Here is a 21,120-nt window from a genome sequence, read left to right on the forward strand (position 1 = left end):
AATTAGATATGTTTTGACACATGTATAAAGTCCTGAAACCACACCACAATCAAGTTAAGGAACACATCTATTACTTCCAAAGAATGTCATATATTTTTATGGTATCAAAAATAGTATTTTTAATTTTCAGTTTCTGGGTGTTTGCTGCTAATATAGAGAAACATAATTGGTTTTTGTATGTTTATCTTGTATCCCACAACCTTGCTAAGCTCATTTTTAGTTCTAACAGCTTTTTGTAGATTTCATAGGATTTTCTACCAAGACTACCATGGTGTTTGATAAAGTTTTACTTCTTTTCTAATCTAGATGTTTTTCATGCCTCATTAGCACTGCACAATGCTGAAGAAAAGTAAAGAATGTGAATATCCTTCCTTTGTTCCTTATGTTAGAAGAAACTATCCACTCTTTCATCATTCAGTAAAATGTTAGCTGTACAATTTTTGTGGCTGTTTTTTATAGGGTTGAAAGTTCCCCTTTTTTCCTAGTATTCTGAGGGCTTTTATAATCAATAGATGTTAGATTTCATCAGATGTTTTTTCTGTGTCTATTAAAGTGAGCATTTTTTTTCCTTTTTTAGTTTTACTAAGGTGAATTATATTGATTGTTTTCTAAACGTTTAACCAAACTTGCATTCCTGGTCATAATGAATTATCCTTTTGATATATTGTTGGGTTTGATTTGCTAACGCTATCTTAAAAGTTTTTGCATTTATGTTTATGAGGGATATTGGTCAGTAGTTTTCTTTCAATTCTTTGGTTGTGGTAGTGTTTCTGCCTCTTCAATTTGTGGGATAGTTTGTATAGAACTGGTATTATTTCTTCCTTAAATGTGTGGTAGAATTGAACACTGAAGTAATCTGGCCCCTGAGTTTTCTTTGTGGGAATGGTTTTAACTAAAAATTCAATTTCTTTAACAGATAACCCAAATAGCCCTATTTCTATTTCTTCATGAGTGTGCTGTGGTACTTTATGTCTTTCAAAGCATTTGTCCATTACATAAAGGTTGTCAATTATATTAGAATAATATTGTCAGGAGGGACTACAGTAGCTTCTACTCCAGACTAATTTTGCCCCTTTAGTATTCTGAGTACTTTGTCTGAAGCCCCGTGAATTATGAGGTTATTCACTCTGGCTAGTGAAACAAGAATGGTTACAGGCCCTATGTGCACTCTGAGCATTATTCCTTCTAATTTTTTCCCAATCTTCGTTAGTTTCCTCTCAAATACATGCTGATCAGTACTTAGCTGAAGGTTTAGGTGGGACTCTGCAAATCTTCTGTGTCTCTCCCTATGCAGCTGTTTCCTGTCTGGTACTCTGACTTGCAAACTCTGGCTGTCTAGCTGTTAGATTTCCTTAACTTCCAGCTGATGTCCTCAATTCAACAGATAGTGACGAAGGTTCCCCTCTATGTGCTGTGGCCTGGAAATTTGCTCTAAGCATAAGGGTAATCATAGGGCTCTCCTCATTTATTTCTTTTCTCACAGGGATCACTGTCCTTCATCACCTGTAAAGAGATAACCTTGGTGGACAAGGCATTTTTTAAAATATTAAGGGTATCAGAAAAGCTTTAAAGTGTCATTACTAGTGTATGACTCTCTGAAAAAAGGAAAGTATCATCAGGGAGAAAATAAGAGCCAACTGTATTTGGTTTTAGCTAAGTACTGACATTTTGAAAATTTAAACTAAGCACAGTAGGTTTGATTTCTGGGGGTAGGGGGGCGGTGGGGAGAGAAAGGCTAAACAGCATTCCCTGAGAAATACATTTTACACTTACTGCATTTTAGAAATAAAATGTTCCTTTTTTATTTTGGAGAACTGAAGATAGTTCATTATTACTAGAGTATTCAAGGAGAAGAACAATTAGAGATGAGATTAAATAGATAAAGTTCACAATATCATATTTGCTTTTTATAATAAAATATGGTAACATTTTTATTTATCCTTATTAAATTTCATCACTCAACTGATATTTCCAGTCTATTAGAATTTTTAAGTCTCATTTTGACATTCAACCTATCTGACATTTGTTAAAGTGTTGCATTATTTGCATTCTCTGAGTTTGCACTCTCTGTAAATACAGCTTTATCTGAACCAAAGCTCCGAGTAAACACTGAGGCATAGCACTAAAAATCTATTTATCAGCAGGCTTTCTGAAACTGGTTCAACAAAATACCAAATATGTCTAATTGCCCTATATCCAATATTTACTATTCTATAATCCATATTATGACAGATTGTCTCAAATATACTATACATCCACTGTTTATTGGTCTGCCATAATAGGTACTATATATCTACTGAAATGAATTCAAATGGATAGTAATCATGCCAAAAAATTAAACATACATGACTTGTAGCCATGTGGCAGCTTATGATTTTACCACTTCCTCTTCTGGGCAGGAAAAAAGAATTTCTAATATAATCTATACTAAGTTCCAGTCAAACTTCAACTTTACCAGTTTGTAGAATCTTTTTTTTTTAAAAAATGTGGTAATACACACACACACACACACACTTTTACCATTTTAACCATTTTAAGTGTTAAATTCAGTAACATAACCTACATTTACAATGTTGGGCAACCATTATCTCTATCCATTTCCAGAACTTTTTGTCATCCCAAATAGAAAGAAGCTTTGTATCCATGAACAATAACTCCCGTTCTCTCTTTCCCCCAGTGCCTGGTAACCACTGTTCTAGTGTTTGCCTGTATGAATTTGACTATTCTAGGTACTTCTTATAAGTGGAAACCCTATAGGAAAATCCAATAGTTGTTTATTTGTATATGGCTTATTTCACATAACATAATGTTTTCAAAGTTTGGTGATGTTGTATCGTGTATTGTAATTACATTCCTTTTTAAGGCTGAATAATATATTCCATTGTATGTACAATGACTCTTGAATAACATGGGGATCACGGGCACCAACCTCCCATGCAGTTGAAAATCTTTGTATAATTTTTGATGCCCCCCAAACTTAACTACTAATAGCCTACTGTTGACCAGAAGCTTTACTTATAACATAAAGTCAATTAACACATATTTTGTATATTATATGTTTTATATACTGTATTATTACAATAAAGGAAGCAGGAGAAAAGAAAATGCTATTAAAATCATAAGGAAGAAAAAAATTTATAGTACTGTACATATTTATTGAAAAAAAAATCCGCCTATAAGTGGACCTGTGCAGTTCAAACCCATGTTGTTCAAGAGTCAGCTGTATATACCAAATTTTGTTTTATCTGTTCATCTGTTGAGGGACAACATTTGGCTTGTTTCTACCTTTTGGCTACTGTGAATAATGCTGCTGCTATAAACACTGGTGTACAAGTATTTGAATTCCTGCTTTCAGGTCTTTTGGGTATATAAGCAGAAGTGGACTTGCTGGATCATAGGGTAATATGATCCATGTTTAACTTTTTGAGGAACCACCAAATTGTTTTCCACAGCAGCTGCAGCATTTCAATTCCCGCCATCAATGTACAAGCGTTCTAATTTCTCCACATCCTTGTCAACCTTTTCTATATTTTTTATATTAGCCATGCAGGGTGCCAAGTGGTATCTCATTGTGGTTTTCATGTGCCTATCACTAATAACTGGCGATAGTGAGCATCTTTTCATGTGCTTACTGTATATCTTTGGAGAAATGTTTCCTAAGTTCTTTGACCATTTTTTGAATTGGGTTGATTGTTTTCTTGTTGAAATATATATTCTGGTTATTAATCCCTTATTACATATATCATTTACAAATATTTCCTTCCACTCAACGGGTTCTCTTTTTCACTTTCCTGATAGTGTCCTCTGATGAACAAAAATTTAAATTTTGATGAAGTCCAATTCCTTTTTCTGTTGTTGCCTGTGCACTTGGAGACATTTTTTAAAGTGAGGACCATTTTGATATCATCAGTATTTTCTGTAAACCTAATCATTTTGGGTCCTCTATTCTCTTCTATTCTCATATATCTCTGCCAAACGTTTAGCATTGTTTCCTGGTTTTATAAATGCTTTCCATCTTCCCCTCACCCCCCTGTGTTTTACAAATCAAAGCTCTTATTAAAGGGTTTTCTGTGTGCTCTGCAATGTTTTTTAAGGCTCCTCCCCATTTTCTTCCTAAGGTCATTTGAGATTATAAAGTCAGAATTGAATTTTTTATGGTTTTCTATCCTCTCAAGTTGTCTTTATATGAAAGTCTGATTCTTTGAAATCATATTTATCTTTTTAAAAGGTTTTAAAAAGTTTGTCTTCTTTAAGTCTAGAGCATCTACTTAAATATTGCCAGTCTGATCTTTTATGACTATAAAGAACTCTGAGCATCAGCTTCTCCCCCAAATTCTCAGACTGCCATACTGAGGACCAATTCTTTCATGTTGTTTAAAGGGCTAGAGCAGCACTCTTCCTAGTTACTTCCATTGCCCTTCAGAAAATAAAACTAGTAATAAGGAAAATCTAAAACATAGATTGGAGTCAAATACAGATACCTAGGAGTTCAAGGCTTTTACCACTATTCCTTGCCATTATGTCAGTTTGTAAATCATCAAGAGTATCATTTCCTTGGACTTGTTAGTGACTTTAAAGATATTCTTACCATATTCTTATTAGTAATCACCCAGGCTGATTTCATAAATTATTTCCAGGTCAAATTTTACGTTATTCTAGGCAGACAAAATCCGTGAATACAATCAAACTATGTTAGAACCATGGAACTAGAATCAGCATAGACTTCTGGTATAATTAATAGAACACCTTTACTTTACACAAAAAGACCTCAAGATTCATGAAATTTAAGTAATACTGCCCCAGGTCACATGAAGATACATTAAAGTTCTCTTTTTTTCCTATTTCCTGGAATTTAAAAGTATACAGGTTAAACAGAAGCTCTAAATACTAAATGAACAAAAAAACTTAGTTTCCACTAATTTAGAATTAAAGTATATTCTTGGTAAAAAGAAAAGGCTGCAAAAGTTGAAATGAAATTCCACTCATCACCATCAAACATAACATACAAATATTAGCAAAAATGATACTATTAGTAAAGAAGTTTAATACAAATTATAACATAACAATATTTACTCATAATTTATTAAACTGAATAGTTTCACACTTTGAAGAGCTTAATTGCATAAAACATTTATTTTAGACTAGATGTCTCTGACCTTAATCCATGAAAATTTCAGAGGAAAACATTATTTTACTCGTCAGAAAACAAATCAGTTTATGTCAAGGGCTCAGGATGAGGGGAAGGGTTGACTAAAAGGAGTGGTGATGAAAGTGGTTTTTATCTTGACTGTGGTCATGGTTACATGTTAGGTTTATGCATGTGCAAAAGCGCATAGAAATGTATGGCAAAAAAAAGAGTGAATTTTATTACATGTAAATTATAAACCTCAATAATCTACCTTTAAAAAATAATTTTTTACTATGTAAGAAATTAGCATATACTGAAGGAAATACTGATTTAGTGTGTTCCAAACTTAGGCAAGTTATGTTGTATAATTCTCAAACATATTTATGTAAATATTTTGTTTTTTATTTATATATTTCTAAACTTATACACAAACCAGAAACCAAAAACCCCAGGTACTTAAAAAAAAGAGTAACTCACTGTCTCATTTCCAAAAAGTATGTCGACATAAGGCATAACTTTCATCAATGGTTCCTTGTAGAACTGACTAATAAATGGTGCAGACAGGTTCAAAGTAAAAATTCTGTTGTTCTCAGAAGCATGCTGAGCCACTTTTAACACTGACTCTGGTGAAACGGTAAGAAAAAAGCCCTGGATAAAGAAAAAAAGAAGGAAAAATTAGAAATGCAATCTTCCCAGAGTCACTCTCAGTGAGAATAAAATAAACCTATATAAAAATTAAAAAAGCCTATATAATACACACTTTAAAATACAGTTATAAAATGCAAGGCAGAAACAGCAGCATTTCATTAGGAGAAAAGTTTATCATATGAGTACTATTTGCTTGATATGTGCCATTATGTCAGAGTATAACATTACTTATTTCATATTAGATTTGTATACTCAATACTAAAAGAATGCTGGAAATCTACATGAAGAAAAAATATTTGAAAGGTCTCATTCAAGACAATTACATTTAAATTAGAGAAATAGTAATGAAGGCAGATTATATCCTTCTAGCTTCTCAGAAACACTTTGTATTCTTGTAAAAGTGACATAATATTTATTTAAAAATTAAATTAGTTTAAAAATTAAATTAGTTTACTAAGATCATAGTTTGTTACCTTATGGAATATCTAAACCAAATTTTTTAGGAAGATCTGAATTAGAAATGTTAAATAATAAAATAATTCAGTAATAAAATAGAAAAATAATTAAAATTTCATGTCAGGAAAGCTATATTTTAAAATGCTATTTATCTATGTCTGATAAAATGCTATTTATCTATATCTATGTATTAATAAAAGTATTTAAATATATCTATGCATTTTAGATGAAGAAAGCATAAGCAAAGACATGGATGCTTATATAGGAAATTGGTATGAATGGTGAATGAGTGGAGGAGTAAAGGACAATAGACGATAAAGCTGGACAGGCCGGCTAGGCAACAACACAAAGGGCCTTGAGTGGCAGATTAGGAGTCTATTAGGTGGGGTGGGAATGGATAATGGGTAATGAGGTTTTCCTTGAAAGGAAGGAATAACAAGCTTGTAAGAAAATTTAAAGAAATGTTAATGTGAACAGCAACCGTTTACCAACAGTCAATAAAAGTCTACATTTGGCTCTGTAAAAGGTAATCACACTGGGAGCGTTCTGGACTTCGCAACTGTTTAAGATGTGGGAGACAAAGGGCGAGGCAGAAGATGATCGAGATTCTGAATCTGGTTCTACCATTAACTGAAATAAAAACATCCAGAATTAGACCTGGCTTGGAAATAAAAAGTGTCCAGCTGTGTTTATACTGTATTTGAGGTGTTAAGGGCCCCCCTAATACATGTATGAGAAAGTTGGGCTCAGGAGAAAGGCCATGGAAGGAGAAGGTGATGGTAAAAGAGGGTGGTAATTACCAATGGGGAGAGTGGAGAAAGGAGGGGGCAAAGGACAGAATGGAGAACAAAAATTAGGGGATAGTGGAAAGGGGAAAGGAAAGGAGAGAACAAGAGGACAGTAAAAAATAAAAATAAAAATAAAAATAAAAATAAAAATAAAAATAAAAATAAAAATAAATGAGGGAAATGAGGACAGCAAAAGTAATGAAAGAGAAAACTAACAAGGGAAACCTCAAGAAGAGACTTAAAGGCACCCAATGCTATTAATGGACAGAGAAAGAAAGGACTGAGCAAAAGCCACAGGATTTGATGATTGGGAGAAAGTACTTATGGTATGAAGGTAAAAAGGGACAGTTGTTAAAGAAGGAATGAGAAAGTATAGGGTAAGGATTAGAAATTATTTTGGGAGATTTATCAGTGAATAATAATAAAATGATCTGACACTTACTGAGCAATTCTTGTGTTTCAGGTGCTATACTAAAAGCTTATGGGCATTAATGCAGTTATTATCACTTTTCCTTACATCAAACTTATGAGGTGGATACTGGTATTATTTTCATTTTATGAATAAAGAAAGTAAGTAGGAAAGTTAAGAAATGTTCCTCAGGTCAGAGTTTATATATGATGGAGCTTGGTTGGATTCAAATGGCTCCAGAGATAACACTCCTAGTTTGAGTAGACAATAGAGAAGAAAAGAACAGAAATGTATTTTTGGTGGGGAAAGGGGGTGAGAGAGTTGCTTTTAAAAATGTAACAACAAATTTGAGCATTTTTGCTCTTCAACAAAAGGGTCTAGTGGAGAAAAAGAAGAATGAAGAAGCAGGCGAGGGGAGAGTAATTAGGCAGAGCAAGGGGCCAGAGGAAGTGAGGCAGTGGGGACCAGGAGGGGGAAGAGCAGCTCATAAATCCAAGAGTAACCTAGAAGATGTGAAGGAAACTTCTTTTAAAAGGTACCAAAAACACTACTGAAATATTCATTTACAACTAAGGGACTAATCACTTCCATCATGCAAACTTTAGAAAGTTTAAAAAAGAAAAAAAGATGTTTTACTTTCAATTTTAAAACTGAATATTAAAAGAATACTAAAAAATTAATTTTGTGGCAGGAGCCATGTGTACTGGGATTTATCTTTGAAGGGTGCATTGCCCTCATAAATGCTGATATATTAACAGAGTTTTACACTATAATGGTCTTTTATTATTTTAAAGTATTGCTAATAAAATTCTAATAAAATATTTTCCTATCATAACATAATATTTTATCATCATTTAGAAATCCCAATACATTAATTCTTACCAATATCCAATTGTTCTAAAAGGTAGCAAGTCTTTGTCTTAGGTAACATTATGTTTCAAGTGTTTTCCTCTTACTTTTTTAACCAACCACCATGTCATTTGCAAACTATGAGCACCCAAGCTGTTTCCTTTGCTATTTCTGTCACTTGGAGAATTAAAAGGAACAGTTTATGTAGCATCTTGTCTCCATAGTAATATGTATGTACTTGCTTTTTAGTCTTTCATTTAATGAGAAGAGTTTAAAGCCCCCCACCCCCCCATTTCTCCCCAAACTGTTCCAGCATGAAATAAAAACCTCCCAGAGCTAGCATTCTGCCAGCTGTGGATTAACCACAGACAGCCATAGAATGGTCTACATAAATAGTAACCTGGTCAAATAATTAGGCTTCTCACCAACTTCAGACTGAAAATTTGATCTGTGCTAAAATACATCTGATTGTAATTTACGGTACAGAACAGTATGCCCCTGGAGTCTAAATTTGGCCTCATTCCAAATGTGTGCATGTTGTATGTGTGTTTTACTTTAAAATGCAACACAAGATTATTGTGATGTGGATAGTATAACTTCCATTTGTAAATTTTATAAAGAATATACAAAAAACTATAAGCTTTTAAATGAGGTAAATTCACAATTTAAATTAATTCCATTTTGAATGGCCTCTTGTTTTTCTTTAAGTAAATATTTAGTATTTAAACAATTTAGGATTTGTGCTCTGTTAGAGTGCAAAGACTTAAAATTGATGCCAACCATAATTTTTCTTTCCAGATTTATATCCTTTGCTAGGCCACATGTTCCAGACTGTAGTATCACAGAAAATAAAAACAGTACCATTATAAAAAAAATTTTCCCCAAGTGTTAGATTTGCAATAAAAGTAGGCCAATAGTTTATATGGCTATAGTTTAGAAAAATACTCTATATAATCAAGAAAATCTTGTGATTTTTAAAATTAGGGATTTCAGTCTACAAGTTAACCTTGCTACTCTTTGTCCCATGAGCAACTAAAAGCAGAGGGAATTCTAACACTTAAAGGTTTGGATAATGTTAATCAAAATTGAGAATGAAGCGAGACAATTTTATCCATTAAAGTAGAAAACAAAATAAAAAGGCAAGAGTGGGAGGGATGGGGAAAGACTAAGGCAGATCCAAAGAACCATTTAGCAGAGCCAGACTTAATGCTTAGAAATCAAATACATAGATTTGTTATTCAACCACTGTAATGATTTCTCAGGATAGCTGAAACACAGGAGAATGGAAGAAATTAAGCTGTTTAATATACTAAAAGAATAGGCAAGGAATGCTCATTTGTTCTTCATCTGTGCTTACCTTAATTCAGGGTGACATTTGGGGTTCTTTTTAGTTGTCCTTACTTAACAGCACTAACTCTTTTTATCATTTCCATTAACAATTATCTGAGGAATAGATGTGAATGTGTGTGTACATAACTTATGTAAATTTTAGCTATCTATAATCTTGGAAATATAACAATATTGATTCAAAAGGAAATAAAGCTACACAGAGTAACCATGCCTTATAGTGATCAATTGTGAATACACAGTGATATAGGAAAAAAAGGCCTTTGCTTAGAAAAATACTATGATCAGAATACAACAGGGCAGAAAGAGATCATATTATTTTGAAACATTTGGACCAGTGGGTTTTAGTTTATTTGTGTCTATCTAGACACACATATACACAAAATTTTACATGCAGTGGCAGTAGGAGTGGGTCAGTAGTCCCTTGAGGCTCATCTATAAATAATGGGTAAGCATTGGATTTGACTGAAGGTTAAGAACTTGTAATTTGGTTTCTTTCCTTGAGAGTACAGAACCATATAAATTCCAGTTTGATTAAATAGTTTTCTTCTTCTTATTTAAAAACATAGACAATCTGTAATAAAACAGAAGTAAATATCAAACTACTGGAGTGGGAATGACTTACAAGCCTAGAGAGGGAAGATTATCTAAAGATTTACTATACAAAAATTAAAACCTTCAGTTGGTTGTCTTCCAGTCCCAGAGTGGGAGTGGGGGAACAAACAAAAGACAAGGGAAAATATCTACAGTAAATATAACAAAGGGTTAATATCTTTAGTCTATAAAGAACTTTAAAAATAGATTAAAAATTAAACAAATATTAGGACGCCAATAGATAAACCAAGAACATGAAAAAGTATTCCATTAAGAAAGGGAAACACAGAAGTAAATAAGTATATAGACAAATACTCCTCTCTAGCAGATTGAGAAACGACATGGAAGTACTCCATGATAAGAAAGGTTTGTGAAATTAATAAATTACTACTACTGGTGTGAGAGCTCACCAGTACTACTACTGGTGTCAGAAAATACTTTGAAAATACACACGAGAAACCATAAACAATTTCTGAGAGTGTCTATCTTAAGGAAATAATCCAAAATATGGGAAAACACACAATCATGAATGTATCAGCATACTATTTATTTCACTGAAAATCTGGGAACAATGTAAATATTCAATGATAGAGGAATAAATAGTCAAGTAAGGAATGGCATATAAACTTACTATAAATCTGGCTACTGATCATTTAAAATGTGGCTAGTGCTGAAGACCTGAATTTCAAATTTTATTTAATGCTACTTTAAATATAACGACCCATACGTAGTTAATGAAGCACATGCAATGTGGCTAGTGTGACTGTGAAACTCAATTTAATTTATTTAAATTTAAAAATGGAAGAGGTGCAAAATATTTTTCTGCTAAACACAATTTCATTGTTTTGGTAGGACCATATTTCATTTTTTGACCTTTGTCAATTTAGTGACTGAATTGTGTTAAAAATGTAAAACAGACACCATTTCAAAGACTTAGTATGATTTTAAAAATGTTAAAAATATAATAATTTTATATGATTGCATGTTGAAATGAGAAATATTTCGGATATACTAAGTTAAATAATATATATTAACATTAACTTTATCAGTTCCTTTTTACTTTTTTTATGAGGCTACTAGAAAATTTGTAATTCTATACATGGCTTGTATTATATTTCCACTGGTTAGTGCTGCTCTAGAGAATATTTTGAAGCTATTAAAAGTGTTGATTATGAAAACTAGGTTGCAGAAGAGAAAATGTTTATGCTACACAATGTTAAGTGAAACATAAGACATACAAATAGTGTGTATAAAATATGGTTATAAACTACATTAAATGAATAGGGGAGCCCAGCTGGGCGTGGCTCAGCGGTTGAGCATCGACCTAGGATCCAGGTGATCAGGGTTTGATTCCCGGTCAGAGCACATGCCTGGGGTTGCGGGCTGGATCAATGACTCTCTCATCATTGATGTTTTTATCTCTGTCTCTCCCTCTCCCTTCCTCTCTCTGAAATCAATAAAGATACATTAAAAAAAAAAAAAAGAATAGGGGAAAAAAGAAGACCGTTGGCTGGCGTGGCTCAGTGGTCAGCGTGTTGGCCTGCGCACTGGAGGGTGAGTGGTTTGATTCCAGGTCAAGGGCACGTACCTGGGTTGCAAGTTTGATCCCAGCCCCCAGTTGGGGTGCATTTGGGAGGCCACCAATAGACGTGTCTCTCTCACATGGATGTTTATCTCTCTCTCTCTTTTCCCTTCCTCTCTCCCTTCCACTCTCTAAAAATCAATGGAAAAAATATCCTTAGTCCTCAGGTGAGAATTAAACAAACAAACAAACAAACAAAAAACTAGGAGAGAATACACCAAAAGTAAAAATGGTTAAATCTGAGTTTAAAAATTATGGATAATTTAAGTATCTTTTATTTTTCAAATTTGAGTAATATGGTTTGATTGCTCTTCTGGTAAAAACTGCTTAAAAAGTAAAACTATTTTGTTCACTTAAAGAAATCTCTACATAAACAAGAGATGTGCATAAACAGTGAGAGGTTTAATTTGATAAACAACAGCAAGAGCAGGTAAACTGCTGCAAATTTACATTCTTCAAGTAGATAGATGGCTAAAAAGGAACAAACTAAATATGAGATTAGTGACTTTGTTAAGTACAAATCACTATTCATAGCAGCAAAAGTGAAAATAAAGAAGAATGCGTGGTAACAAAAAATATTTGGACAATCAGAGAGCCCCACCAAACCTAGACTAGCACTGATGAGGGAGGGCTGAGAGTACCAGATGCTGTGTCTCAAGACCTACCACTGTTGTCCGTTCTAAGGAACATAATTAATCTCTTTTCCATGCCATAACGAAGGTGCTACAGTAACACTAGTCAGAGAATGAGGTTGAGAGAATGAAATAAATTAGAAGTAAAAAATAACAAATACAACACCACATAGCATGTTTTTCTTCCTCTTAATGGGTCCTACATGTTTTGTAAATCTCCCAGAGAATGTAAAATGTATTTCTTTGCAGGAGTGGGAATCAAATATGAATTATGACAAAACATAGTTTCTATTTTCTTGTAAGGAAAATACTGACTTTGACAACCATTAAGATAATGTGTAAGTCATTTACAATTACAATGTTATATGATACGTACTACTTCATATCAATGGCAGCAATAGAATCACTAGAAGAAAACCAGAACAAATACACTCGTGAATGCTGTAACGCTTATGTCACCACTGGTGGAATGTAATGCATCAAATGGAATGGTTCATTTAGATCTTCCTGCCTATGTGGCTGCTTTTGGAAGCATCAATGAAATCACACATTTCACATATATTTTAATCTTTTTAAGGACTAAAATACTTGCAATCTTGACTATACCATAAATGTAGAAGTCAGCTTTTCTTCCATCTGAAATAACCCCCTCAAAAAGCACATAATAAGCAGCAACAAAGAAAAAGTGGAAAGAAGTGGGTTTTAGGGAGACGCATAGGAGCATATTGATCACAACTATGCTGAAAGTGAGGTATCCTTGAAGTCCATTTCTAGGGGAAAAGATAAGGGAAATGTGGTGAATGCACATTTCTACAGAGATTAAAAGCAATAAACTAGAAATATATAGATCAGATTAGGCAGCCTATATAGTTCATACTCTTAAGATATATTTTTCAAGGATATAGGACTCATATCAAACATATGAGCATGGTGGGGAAAGAAATGGTATTACGGATCAGGAGTGATTTGAAAAACAACAATAAAAGAGGAGCCATGTCTAAGATAAATTATATTAATTTGACAAGATTTGAGAAGGGTTCACTCAATTCTCAGCACCAGAGAGTTTAAACAAACAAGTACACTTATTTTTAACAGTTTTGCCAACCTGCCTACTTATTAATTATGTGATTTTGGGCTACTTAAGTTCTCTAGGCCTCTTTGTTCTCATCTGAAAAATGGGAATAGTAATACCTATTTAAGGCCGTGAGAGTTAAATGAGGGCTTAATACAATGCCTGACATATTATATAAACTCCATACATATTTAAATTTTATTAATATTATTTCTATAACAGCAAGAACATTAGAAAGTTTTATTTTGTTTTTTCATGAATGGTGAGTTTCATGTTACAGCTGTTAGTTACAATGCTGAACTAAAGTATGTTCTTTAACTTCAATATACAGTTTGGTATTTCCTTTGAAATACAAATACATAAAACAAAATCCATCATTCCCTTTACAAAAGCTCTCCCTGCCTCCCCTCTCTCTCCTTGATTTAATCATCCTATATCCTGCTGACAGATTAATCACCCTAATCACTCTTCTTTTCCTAGTAAATTAAATCCAAATGCCTCACACCCCAGCATTCAAAGCTTACCACAATATTCCAACTTACATAGTAAACCAGCTGTAACCTCTATTACTCCACAGCATATGTCCTTTCTTCAATCATAGTATGATTTGCTTCTCCCAAAATAAATCTTCTAAGTCTTTATGTTGTTCTATATATCTGAAATATCCACCACCTCTACTTGTTGGAATTTTTACTTCCATCAAGGCCTATTTAAAATCGAACTTTCACCCCATAAAGACTTACTGCATTCCCACCATCAGATGTACTCATTCTTCTTTGAAACTTCATAATATGTAATACTGCACAATAAATAATCACAAGCATTTATTTCATTTTACTTAATAATATAAGCAACTTCCATTTGTCTTACATCCCTAACTTGACTGTAACTCGTTATTTTTATGTTTGCTACAGCACAAAGCACAGTCTATAGTGTACTGATAATTTTTAAATATCTAATTACATTTGTATTCAGACTCTAGATCTATCCTTATGTAACTAAAATGCTATTAAAACAATAGGGCTCCTGCATTTTCACATGCTAAAGGAAGAGCATATTCATGTTAAGAGTTGGACGACTCTCTAGTCCAGAGGACATGAAACTTTCTCAGTTCATAGCACCCTTAGTGTATAAGTCATTATTTATGGTGCTCTAAGAAATATCAAACAGTTCTGTTTTTTTTGTCAGGTACAAACAATTTAGTAAGTACTATAATCTTAACAACTTAATGCCTGTTTTAAAAAAATAATACATATAAATTGAAAAAATGTTTTTTACTTCATTCAAAAATAACTACAATATTTAATAATGGGATGTGCTAATTGGCAATGCACAACTCTTCAAGCTTGGGTTTGAATTAAATAGTGCAACCCTCGTTTCCTGGTCCTCACTGCTTTTTAGGAGCCTTGTGGTTTGTTTGTGTGGTGTTTTTTCCCCCTACCCCACCCCCAGGCCTTCCCCAGACCAATGTCTGTGTCCATGGCTTATGCTTATAAACATATAAGTTCTTGCCCAGCCGGGTGTGGCTCAGCGGTTGAGCATTGACCTAGGATCCAGGCTGATCGGTCAGGGTTTGATTCCTGGTCAGGGCACATGCCCAGGTTGCAGGCTGCAGCCGATCAATGACTCTCTCACCGTTGATGTTTCTACCTCTCTCCCTCTCCTTTCCTCTCTCTGAAATCAATAAAGATATATTTTTAAAAAACCAAAAACATGTAAGTTCTTTGATTAATCTCTCCCCCTTCTTTCCCTTCCCCACCTTCCCTCTGAGATCCCTCAGTCTGTTCATGCTTCTATGTCTCTGAATCCATTTTGTTCATCAGTTTATTTTGTTTATTACATTCTACATATAAGTGAGATCACGTGGTACTTGTCTTTCTCTGACTGGCTTATTTCACTCAGCATTATACTCTCCAGTTCCCACCATGCTGTCCCAAAGGATAAAAGACCCTTCTTTTGTACAGCTGCATAGTACTCCATGGTGTGACTGTCCCACAGCTTTTTTATCCACTCATCTCCTGATGGGCACTTGGGCTGTTTCCAGATCTTAGCTATTGTAAACTGCGCTGCTATGAACATAGGGCTGCATAAGTTCTTTGTGATTGGTGTTTTCGGTTTCTTAGGATATATTCTTAGCAGTGGGATCACTGCATCAAATGGCAGTTCCATTTTTAATTTTTTGAGGAAACTCCATGCTGCTTTCCATAGTGGCTGCCCCAGTCTGCATTCCCACCAGCAGTGCACTAGGGCTCCCCTTTCTCCACACCCTCGCCAGCACTTGTCGTTTGTTGTTGATGGCAGCCATTCTGGCAGGTGTGAGGTGATACCTCATTGTCGTTTTAATTTGCATCTCTCTGATGATTAGTGACTTTGAGCATTTTTTCATGTCTCTTGGCCATATGTATGTCTTCTTTGGAGAAGTGTCTATTTGCCCATTTTTAAATTGAATTGTCTTCCTTTTGTTAAGTTGTATGAGTTCTTCATATATTTTGGAAATTAACCCCTTATCAGATTTATCATTGGCAAATATGTTCTCCCATGCAGTGGGATCCCTCATTTTGTTGATGGTTTCTTTTGCTGTGCAGAAGCTATTACATGATCTCACTTACATGTGGAATCTAATAAACAAAATAAACTGAAGAACAAAATAGATCCAGAGACATGGAAGCATGGAACAGATTGATGAATCTTATATTGAAGGAGGGAGGAAGAAGGGTGGAAAGAGATTAACCAAAGAACTTATATGCATATATGCATAACCCATGGACACAGACAATAGTGTGGTGAAGGGCTGGGGGTGGGACAGGATCGAGGTGGAGGAGGTCAATGGAGGGAAAAAGGGGGATATCTGTAATACTTTCAACAATAAAGATAAATTTTTAAAAAAGTTATTCCACATTGTCCCTAGCTCTTGGCAACTACCAATCTCTTTTCTGTTTCTATAGATTTACCTTTTCTGGGTATTTCACATAATCAGAATCATACATTATGCGATATTTTATGTGTGACTTCTTTCACTTAGCATAACATTTTGAAGTTCATTCACATTGTAGTATGTGCTATATTTATTCTTTTTTTATGGCCGAATAATATTCCATTGCATGGATATATCAAAAAGTATTTATCCATCTATTGGGTTATGGACATCTGGCTTGTTTCCACAACTTGATTTTTCCCCATAATATTAATACAAACAATAAATAACATAAACATGTTAATATCAAAAGCGTACTTTAAAACATATTTGAAGGGATATTCTGAGAAAGGAGTCCCTTTTATCCAGAAATTGATAAATCTTAGTGAGCCAGAAATACAACTAACTATACATTCTGATGCATATAACTGATTCAATGAGGTTTTAGTAAAAACTTTAAAAATACAAAATTCTATCTAATGTGAAAAAGTTTATGTAATAAATGGGTCAGGCTCTAAAACAGAAGTAACAGAGAACCTACACCAAGATGGTTGTTCTTTTTGGTCATATTTATCTTGAAGTGATCTTAAGTAGTTAACTAATGGAATGCAAAAAAAGTTATTTCTTCCCACTACTACTGGACACAGTTGTTTTAAATCTGAGTTCAAGAATGGCAAAAATGCAACTATTTTTCTGAGAAATTGTTATGGCTTTTTGAAGTCTGCATTGTTTATTTTAATGAAAGTATCACTTTATAAATGGAAAATGACTAAGCTGAAAGCTATTGTTTTATCATTCTAAGTGGTCAATGTTTCAGATTTTGATAAAAATCCAAATTTCAAACCATTTTCTGTGTCATAAAAAAGAGCTAAACTGTCAGTAAATGCACTTATATTGATCTTGACACTTTCTTTTTAGGTGCTGCCAACACATCAAAAGGAAAGGATTGCCTGTACACTTAAAAATTTTCTTTCTTTTTTTGTTAATCCTCACTGGAGGATATTTTTTCCATTGACTTTTAGAGAATGGAAGAGACAGGGAGGAAGGGAGGGAGGGAGGGAGAGAGGGAGGGACACTGATGTGATAGAGACACATACATTGGTTGCCTCTTGCACACCCTCCCACCGAGGCTGAACCTGCAACTGTGGTACGTGCCCTTGACTGGAATTCGAACCCATGACCCCCTTTGCTGTGTGGGCCGATGCTCTAACCACTGAACCACATAGGCCAGGCCTGAATAATTTCTTTATTGCTCAAGCCAACCCTGACTGCTGCCAGATTAGCATATATCCGCTCATAACAGTAGCACAAGAAATAAAAAAGGTACAGATACCCCTTGACAATAGATATGAAACCTTCACGATATCAGAAGCTTTGTATATTAATTATATTTTTCAGATATCATATATTACTTATAGACATTGTCTCCTGGATGTGAAGTTACATTTGATATAATTTTAAAATAAGAAAAGTGACTAATGCATTTTTAACACTGATATTGATATTAGAATGTAGTTCCCAAAGGGTAACTCCTGAATCAGCAGCAACAGTATCACTGGGAACTTGCTAAAAATGAAAAATTCTGGTCTTACCACAGAACTACGGATTCAGAAACTGTAGGTGGGACATAGCAATCTGTGTTTTCACAAGCCTTCCAGGTGATTTTGATGCATGTTAAAGTATGAAAATACCTGATCTAGAATAATGAAATATCCATTGATTAGCCTTAAGACTTTCAATCAAAATTGAGGAACTCAAAATCTTTATGAAGATGGTAAAGGGGGGGGGGGGGCGCTACAAAATATAAAACTTTGCTGTTGTGGAGAGAAAAAAATGTGTTTCTTTGTTCCAAGAGGTAGTTCTAGTATTATCTAGATCAAAAATTAGAATTAGTTTCCCTGCAACTATAGCATTGGCCTGAACACAGCCATTCTGCTATTATTGGTTTATACATTGGGTTTCTAAGTTATTTCTCATGATAATAGAGTACTATAGTTAAAAATATTTGGTCTATTAACATATTTTGCAGATGAGGAAATTAAAGCCCAGAGAGGTTGCTCTATTTGCCCAAGGTCATACAACCAATGATTTGAGGAGGCACTAGAATTCCAGCCCACTGACTCATATGTCTGCTTGTTTGTTTATACATGCCCCTGCAACGTTCCCCAATTAATGAGACAACTTAAAAAAAAAAGATCTGGGAGACTATAACTCAGAATAGGTTAAGTTTTGGGTACAAAGAAATGTAGCACAGGGGTCTTGAATTAGCTCTGAAAATGTTCTAAGTTTTTTGACAGGCAAAGCAAACATTAAGGCATCCAGATACCTGGTTTTCATTGTTGAAGAGATAAAAATACCACTTTCATATGACAAACATTTGGTTCTAAAATATACTTCTCATATGGTGCTTAAAATACTGAACACTGATTTATAAGGAAGGTTACGCTGTCCTCAACAACTTCTCAACAGTGAGTTCAGTCTATTTAGTGTTTCTACACTGTAGTATTCTTTAATGAAAAACTAAGGCACTGACATCAAAACAACTCAGTAAAAGTAATGCAGGTGAGGTAAAGACCAAGTAAATAGCTTTCTGATGGTCCAAGCCTAAAATGTGGAGTTTTTAGAGAAAAAGATAGATTACATTGTTCCTTATCATGTTCCTTATTACATGTATCAATATCAAGGACTACACATGCTCAATGAGCAATGAACATCACTGTTTCTGGCAAATAATGGATGATTAATAAATGTATATGGAAATGAGGTGAATCTTTATTTTTGGCCAAATGTTAATAGCATGCTATTATTTTAATCTAGAAATGCTACTAAATGTAATGCCATGCTTTTGCCCTAATCAAATAGAATATTACCTATCTCAGACCATAAAATACTGTTGATTCTTAAAAACTTATTTAAATGGATCAGATTATTTAAAAGTCAGAGATTAAGAAAAATGTAATTTATTACTGCTACTCCTCTTGACAGATTTTGATGAGAGATTAAAAGATATGGAATTGGTTTTAAGATAGCATTTCTGATGCCAGAATATAGATATTTCTGCACATATTATTCTCAAAAATTACTTTAAAACAATATAGAGAATGAGAAATTACAACAAAACTCCTTTATAAGTAAAATTAGAAGATACTGACAATCCTGGATTACAGTATATAACGACAGAAAGTACATAAAGAACTGGTAACCAGATCAGCAGAGTAAAGAAAGCTGAAGTACAGCTCGGCAGGCATGGCTCAGTGGTTGAACTTTGACTTATGATCCAGGCGATCACGGTTTCATTTCCAGTCAGTCAGGGAACATGCCAGGTTTTGGGCTTAATCCTCAGTAGGGGGTATGCAGGAGGCAGCTGATCAATGACTCTCTCATCATTGATGTTTCTATCTCTCTCTCCCTCTCCTTTCCTCTCTGAAATCAATAAAGATATATTTTAAAAAAGAAAAGAAAGAAAGCTGAAGTATAAATTCCTACAGAAGGAGATTCCAACAAGAAACAAGCTGATTCATCCAAAGAACCCCAGGAAGTTCATAAAATGGTAAAACCAGGTATCAGTACGGTTGAAAATTAGGGAAGATGATGAACTGAACTTTCAGATGCCCATTCATACACGATATAGCCAGACAAATATCCTTCCCTTACTTCTGCAAAAGGATGGAGAGAAAGTAGGCTAGGAAAGTATTGGAAAGGGTTCAGACTCAGGAACACCAAGCATAAAGGAGGATAGGGTTCAAAATGAAGTGTTAGACTGAAACCAGGCTGAGGTAATTATGAGAAAATCTAACCATTTTCCTTACTAGCATTTAGGCTTAAATTCACTCCAGCAGGAAATCGAAGGGTACAATCTTCTTAGGAGAAACTAAATAGTCCTGGAGAAGACATACAAATTACTTCTCCCATGAAAGAGTTGTCTTTTACACAAATACAATAAGATCTTGTGTACAGTCTAATCAGGTATTTAATGCACCACTCCTAAATATAAATGGACAATCAGCATTACTAGATAGATGAGAAGAGTATCTAACAAGAAGTGAAAAAGTGGTTTATAAGGATGCTCAATGAACTTAGTGAGAACCTCAACAGCATAAAAAAGGACCAGTCAGAAATGAAGGATACACTAACTGAAAGGAATAACTTATAGGGAATTGATAATGGAGTAGACGAAGTTGAGAATCAAATTGGTGACTTGGAATATAAGGAAGCAAAAAACACCCAATCAGAACAGCAAAAAAAAAAAAAAAAGAATCCTAGGTGTAAGGAACCTCTGGGACAATTTCAAGCATACCAATTTTAGCATCATGGGGGTATGGGAAGGAGAAGAGAGAAAGGTAGAAGTTGAAAACCTATTTGAAAAAATAATGATAGAAAACTTCCCTAACTTGGTGAAGAAAATAGACATACAAGTCTCCAGGAAGAACAGAGAATCTCAAAAGATGAACCCAAAGAGGCCCACACCAAGACACATCAAAATTAAAATGCAAAAGGTTAAAGACAAAGAGAGAATCTTAAAAGCAGCAAGACAAAAGCAGTTAGTTACCTACAAGGGAGCTCCCTTAAGACTGTCAACTGATTTCTCAATAGAAACTCTCCAGGCCAGAAGGGATTAGCAAGAAATATTCAAAGTGATGAAAAGCAAGGACCTAAACCAAGATTACTCTACCCAGCAAAGTTATCATTTAGAATTGAAGG

At 34.1% G+C, this 21,120-nt stretch overlaps 1 protein-coding gene across 4 annotated transcripts in view; it reads right to left on the reverse strand.

The window, feature by feature from the left end:
- ADK (adenosine kinase) overlaps window positions 1-21,120 on the reverse strand; it is a 404,427-nt gene that overhangs the window by 135,698 nt on the left and 247,609 nt on the right. For all 4 annotated transcript variants that reach the window (XM_087824314.1, XM_087824312.1, XM_016224045.2 and 1 more), the window contains exon 7: window positions 5,606-5,776. In XM_087824314.1, coding sequence (XP_087680440.1) covers window positions 5,606-5,776 — 171 coding nt within the window. The remainder of the gene's footprint in view (window positions 1-5,605; window positions 5,777-21,120) is intronic.

Source organism: Miniopterus natalensis, chromosome 14 (assembly GCF_054644295.1).
Source record: "Miniopterus natalensis isolate mMinNat1 chromosome 14, mMinNat1.hap1, whole genome shotgun sequence".
NCBI classification, from domain to species: domain Eukaryota; kingdom Metazoa; phylum Chordata; class Mammalia; order Chiroptera; family Miniopteridae; genus Miniopterus; species Miniopterus natalensis.